Source organism: Neolamprologus multifasciatus, chromosome 12 (assembly GCF_963576455.1).
Source record: "Neolamprologus multifasciatus chromosome 12, fNeoMul1.2, whole genome shotgun sequence".
Classification (NCBI taxonomy): Eukaryota; Metazoa; Chordata; class Actinopteri; order Cichliformes; family Cichlidae; genus Neolamprologus; species Neolamprologus multifasciatus.
This window is the reverse complement of record NC_140450.1, coordinates 22,554,301-22,560,437: the sequence shown is the minus strand read 5'-3', so window position 1 is coordinate 22,560,437 and position 6,137 is coordinate 22,554,301. Positions and strand designations below refer to the sequence as shown.

The 6,137-nt window shown below is 40.7% G+C and overlaps 1 protein-coding gene across 1 annotated transcript; it reads left to right on the top strand.

Annotated features, from left to right (window-relative positions):
• Positions 1–110: 110 nt before the first annotated feature.
• Positions 111–6,076, top strand: arsk (arylsulfatase family, member K). The gene is made up of 8 exons (XM_085181465.1): positions 111–1,717; positions 1,925–2,054; positions 2,140–2,299; positions 2,503–2,788; positions 2,891–3,062; positions 3,397–3,621; positions 4,006–4,221; positions 4,521–6,076. Exons 1-8 carry the CDS (start codon positions 1,529–1,531, stop codon positions 4,790–4,792), a joined length of 1,650 nt encoding a protein of 549 aa, XP_085037591.1. The 5' UTR covers positions 111–1,528; the 3' UTR covers positions 4,793–6,076.
• Positions 6,077–6,137: the final 61 nt, after the last annotated feature.

The following is a 6,137-nucleotide window of genomic DNA, read 5'->3' as shown; positions in this document are numbered from 1 at the left end:
TCGCTAGTCCCAGTCAGACAAGGAAACCCCGGTAGCTCAGCGCACTTTAAACGAGTGCCAGTGTGGGGAAAAACAACCTCTGGGCGCATGCGCGGGGCTTCACTGCCCCCTCCTTCCGCCTTCTGGAACAAGTGTGGCACACAACCAGATGATAAGTAAAGTCAAACAGCTGAAAGACTACACAAAGAAATGTTTGCCAAAAAATATAGTTTGAGAGGAGAGGCTTTAAATCTGATTCGATTTGTTGAAAATATACGAACAGATCTAACAAAAAGTATCACCCAGACTTATTTTCTAGACTTTTGGTTCAAAGAATGAGAGAAGAAATGTAACCCTCCCGGCCCTCGATTTTAATGAAATTACAGATGCCCTGGCTTTATGGTATGTGATGCAGCAACGATTCATGGCTCATACATCAGCTATGAATCTTCTTATAGGTCTACAGCTCTACAACCCCAGCCCTGCATCGGCATTTGTGCACACACACACATTACATCTGCGATGTAATCCACACAAATAGTTTCACATTATCAGATTTACTGCAGCGTCTGCATCTGTGCACAATCACCAAAAATAAGAAGAGCTCGATTTTGTTGGATGATGCCTGCAGCACTGTCAGTAGTAGAATTGTTTCATAGTGTTTAGCCTGGGGGTCTAAGGTGAATATATCAGCCAGCTTCTTATATATTCGCATGTAAATCAAACTTATTATTTTGTGGAAAGATTAAATGAATACACGGCACGGCAGACATCATCCTTGTGCTGAAGTCCTAGTTTAAAGATAAACAACTCTGAGGATCAAGACGCCACCTCGCGGCGGTCGTTGTTCCCAGCGTGGGCGGCAGTATCACCTGTTGAACGTCACTGCAACTTACTGTTGGTTCAACCAACAGCTAGTTAGTGCCAAATGACATAACTTCTGGTTTCAATTCAGTGATAATTACAGGGCATACGATTATATTTCGTAATGTTATGTTACCTAGAGCCATCTTTCCGAGAGCCTTTACAGTTATAGTTAGTTACACAGAAATTGCGATATGTCTCTGTGTCCATGGTCCGTATTTGGATCTACAGTAAAGATTGGCGCTAATTAATTAAACACAGATTGTATTTGATTAAGAGTTCCATCCACATATCTTTTGCTTATCTAATTCGGGGTTTGGAGTTTGAATACATCAGTGGTGCGAATTTGTGGGTGAGCTCTTTTTATGCTTAGATAAATGCTGCCCTCTACAGTTGGCATTTTGTAATGACAGGTTAAGGTAAGATTGGTTTTGATATTATTTGTGTTCTTGCTGCTAAGTTCTTCTCATCTCCTGCTGGTGTTAGAATTACTGACAGTAGGTGTGATTTATGTTAAATATTTGTTTTTACATTTTTTCCGCTTAAACGGTGATATTTGCATAAATAGTCCGTTTTTAATGCAAGTTAGAACGTCAACAAAAATGAAACCTCTTATTTTGAAAGCGTAACCGGGATGTGTAAACATATCAGGCTGAGGCGCTTGTAGGCGAGCAGGAACTTTGTGATGCCCACTAATAAAAGTCGAATGCTTTTCCGACGGGTCTTTTCTTTCACGTCTGTAACTTCAGGAGGACACGAAGCTGTCATGAACATAATAGTGCTGGGTTTCATTTTCCTTTCTCAGCAATGTGGTCAAAGTATTTGCCAGAAAGGATCCAAACCCAACATTGTGATGGTGATGAGTGATGCATTTGTAAGTATGACTTAAATTCCAGTGCTTTATTACTAGATAGTTACTCTTAATAGGTTAAAACAGAATGAGAAAGCTGTATTGTCCATCAAAATTCAACAGCATTGCAGAGATGCTTTATATTTTGTGGTTGAATATTTCCTTGTTATCTTCATGTATAACTTGCATCTGTGTATCTTGATCCCCATATGATTTTTTGTGTCTCTTGAGGATGGTCGATTGTCCTTTGACCCTGGCAGCAAACTTGTACAATTGCCATATACAAACTATCTCAGGCAGCTCGGCTCCACCTTTCTTAATGCTTACACCAACTCGCCCATCTGCTGCCCTTCCAGAGCAGGTAAGCGACATATTTGCCCTCTAGAAAAAACATCTACTTTGACTTTCTTTTAAAATTGCATGTTGTGCTTAAACTTTGCTCTCAGTAATGTGGAGCGGTCAGTATGTTCACCTCACTCAGTCGTGGAACAACTACAAGTGCTTAGATGCAAATACAACCACGTGGATGGATTTGCTGAAGGAGAATGGGTATCGTACCAAGATGATAGGCAAGCTGGATTATACATCTGGGGCTCACTCTGTCAGGTACTGTTGTAAATGTAAGGTTTAACGTGTAGCATGGTCTCAGTAGGAAAACACTTTCGCTTTCCTCTTCTTATTTTTTCCCCAAATTAAGATCAATATTATGCACAGACACACACACACAGACTGTCTGTGTGCATTTGCATTTGTTTCCAAACAGTGCCTTTCACATTTTTCCACTTCCTGTTTTTGTACATGTGTTGCAGTAATCGAGTTGAGGCATGGACACGAGACGTCCAGTTCCTCCTGCGCCAAGAGGGCCGGCCTGTTTCTGAACTTGTTGGGAATAAGTCGACTGTAAAGATCATGAGCAAAGACTGGGAAAACACAGATAAGGCCACGCAGTGGATCCACCAGACAGCTGCGTCCACCACACCCGAGCCTTTCGCTCTTTACCTTGGCCTCAATTTACCTCACCCGTATAAGACTGAATCCCTGGGGCCGACTGCAGGGGGATCCACCTTCCGTACGTCACCATACTGGCTCACAAAGGCATGCTTTTTCCGTCTCTGTTTTTTTTAAATTGCACTTTGTGTCAAAAAAAAAAAAAAACCCTGAATGAAACTAATTTTTGTGTTTTTTTCTTACGCACAGGTGAATTCTGACCTCATCTCTGTTCCCAAATGGTTGCCTTTGGCTGCCATGCACCCTGTTGACTACTACTCCACCTTCACCAAAAACTGCAGCGGTGTTTTTACCAACGATGAAGTCAAAAGCATTCGGGCCTTCTATTACGCCATGTGCGCCGAAGCCGATGCCATGCTGGGTTAGTTGACAGCAGTAATTCGCTACAGTCTGGTCTCACAGCTGCTATTTTGGACTGAAAAGATGGTTTTGAGATCTTAAAGAAAAAAACCAAACATGCCTGGAATGGTGTTTTCTTTTAGCTTACAAATGCAGTGTAGAAAAAAAAAAGATACAAACCATCATTTTTACAAGATTTAAAAGTGGAGAGTTAAAGCATATGAACCTCACAGGCACACTGTCTGTGGCACTGTTATTTTTTCTCTGCTGTTTGAATAAAGCTTTTGATTGAATTCACAGACAATCCCAAAATGGATTGGCTCTTACTCCATCTTCCACATGCTCTGTCTCACCAGGTCAAGTGATTTCTGCATTGAGAGAGACCGGCGTGCTTAACAACACAGTCGTAATCTTTACGGCTGACCACGGGGAGCTGGCCATGGAGCACCGGCAGTTCTATAAGATGTCGATGTTTGAAGGAAGTTCCCACGTTCCCCTTCTCATCATGGGGCCTGGGCTCATCTCTGGCCAGCAGGTCAACCAGCTTGTATCTTTGGTTGATCTCTATCCCACTGTGTTGGGTAAGGAGGCAGACAGACAACATAGGATGTTGTGGATCATCTGCCTCATGTCACCCTCTCCCTCACATCCTCCTCTTTCACACCAGCCCTCTGGATGTCCTTCTTCACTACATGCGCAAACCTTCTCTGTGGTCTTCCTCTTTTTCTCCTACCTAGCATCTTTTGTTCCATTTATCCACTCTGCACATGTCCAAACCATCTCAGCCTTGCCTCTCTGATCTCGTCTCCAAACCAGTTGACCTGTGCTCAGCTCAGCCTCCTGCCTTTTTTTCAGTGCTGTCACTGCTGTTTGACTACTGTCTATAAAAACAGCATGAAAGCGGTGGTAAATATTGATTTGATTATTTCAAATTGAAATTTGTGACACATTTTTATATTTTGCAGAGATTGCTGGGATTTCAGCAGTAGGGAATCTAAGCGGCCAGTCCCTCCTTCCTCTGCTGTCCACATCCATTGCTTTTTCTAACCAACAGCAGAGAGCCTGGGCATTCAGCGAATATCATGGTTGTAACGTCAACGCCTCTACTTACATGCTGCGAAGTGATCAGTGGAAATACATCACGTACGCCGATGGCCTGAGTGTTTCCGCGCAACTCTTTGGTGAGCCTAAAGCTTCTGACGCTAACTTCAGCTTGTCTTCGTATGTGTCTGTTACAACCCGGCTCAAAAGCTGCAACATAAAAAAGGAGACGAATACCAGAGTGTTAGTGAGAAGAGGTTTTTATCTTAAAATGGCATAGCAGGTGAAATGGCTGGTGCCATCAAGGCAAAAACTAGTGAGTTTCTCGAAAGTCCGCCTCAGGTGTGCTTTTATCCACACCTGACTAGGTGTGGCCAGTTAGGGACTACAGAGGGCCGTAACAGTGTCCTTTAATTTTTTTCTTGCTTTTCTTTTTCAGATCTTACACTGGACAAGGATGAACTTCACAATGTGGTTCACAAATTCCCAGATGTGCAAGCACATCTGGAGAAGCTGTTGCGTAGCATCGTGGACTATCCAAAAGTGTCTGAAGCTGTTCACTTCTACAATAAAAAAGCATTCGGTGCATGGCGCCTTAACTTGGGGAGAAACTATAGTCAAGTCATTGGTAACCTCCGGTGGCATGTGGATTGGCAAAAAGATGCATTAGCCAATGAGAGAGCCATTGACAAGTGGCTCTATGGCTATTAGTGATATTTTATGTCTAATAACTATTAGAACAAATTGAAATTGCACTTTGATAAAGTTTGGATCTTTGTGTAAGTCATTGATCTGTTCTGCGGTGTCTCATGTTAGTACTGCAGTGGTTACAGTGATGGATAGCCTACAAATGTCCTAGGCTCACAGTGTGACACACTTCAGTCTACATCTCTGACATCGTCCCCTTCATACAAATTTCCACCAGTGTTTCAGGGACTTTACATGATTTTCTTTGTAATGTAGTGTAAATTACTTCTGTAATTTAAATGTATGTAATTTATGTAATTTAAACCAAAGTGTCAGTTATAATTAATTATTGTCCATAATAGCCCAGAGGACAATTTGCACAGTCCAAAGACATGCAGTTAATGCAGATCGGTTTATTTGCTATTAAGTTTGAATGTGAGTGTGAATGGTTGTCTCCTTTTTGTGTTGTGCCTACACAAAAAGACATACTGGTGTTCAGAGTGTACCTTGTCTCTTACCCTATGCAGCTGGGACCCCCCTTCTGTCTGAACTGCTGCCCTGAAGTTTCAGAACATTAAACACAAGGAATAAATAATTTTCCTCCAAAAACTAAATGCTGTTAGGACTGTGCATGTTTTTCTAAGAGAATCATCTGTGCAGGGTTTGCCCACAGAATGTAAAACATGTTGTATCAGTGGCATGATGTACAGTACTACATGTACTTTACCTTTTTAGAAAATTTTTATGGTGAATTTTAAGGTATTTTTGTACTCTTTATATATCTATATAATTTTTGGACATTTTTGAAAGTCATTTTCAGATGTCTGCACTGATAATATAACATCCAATTTCACTGTACATGTGCAATGACAACAAATATTATTATCATTATTATTGTTATTGCTTCAAACTCCATGCATTTGCTGATGGTGAACTGGCAATGATGACTGGGTTATAAGAACAACTGGAGAACAATTTAGGCTTCAAAAATAAAAGTAAAAAAAAAAAAAAAAATTCAACCCTTTATTTGATAATTTTCTGCAGTGAAAGAAAAACAAATAAGAAACCATGAAAAAAAAGATCTGTCTAGTTGCATCTTTAAAGTTACACTTTTTAAGAAATATTTTAATTCTTGTGTGGTATGCTTGGTATAACCCTGTTAATAATACTCTAGAACCAGAAAAACGAGATTTAAAAAATATTGTTTAATAAATAATTATTCAGTTACAGATCAGACTTAAAAAAATAATTGAACCCTTTACTTCTCCGTTTATTTAATCTTGTCAAATTTCACGCTGCACTGACAGTTGGCTGTGGACAATAGCATGTAAAGCAGACTGTAAACATAGCTCAACAATTGAAGAGGCTC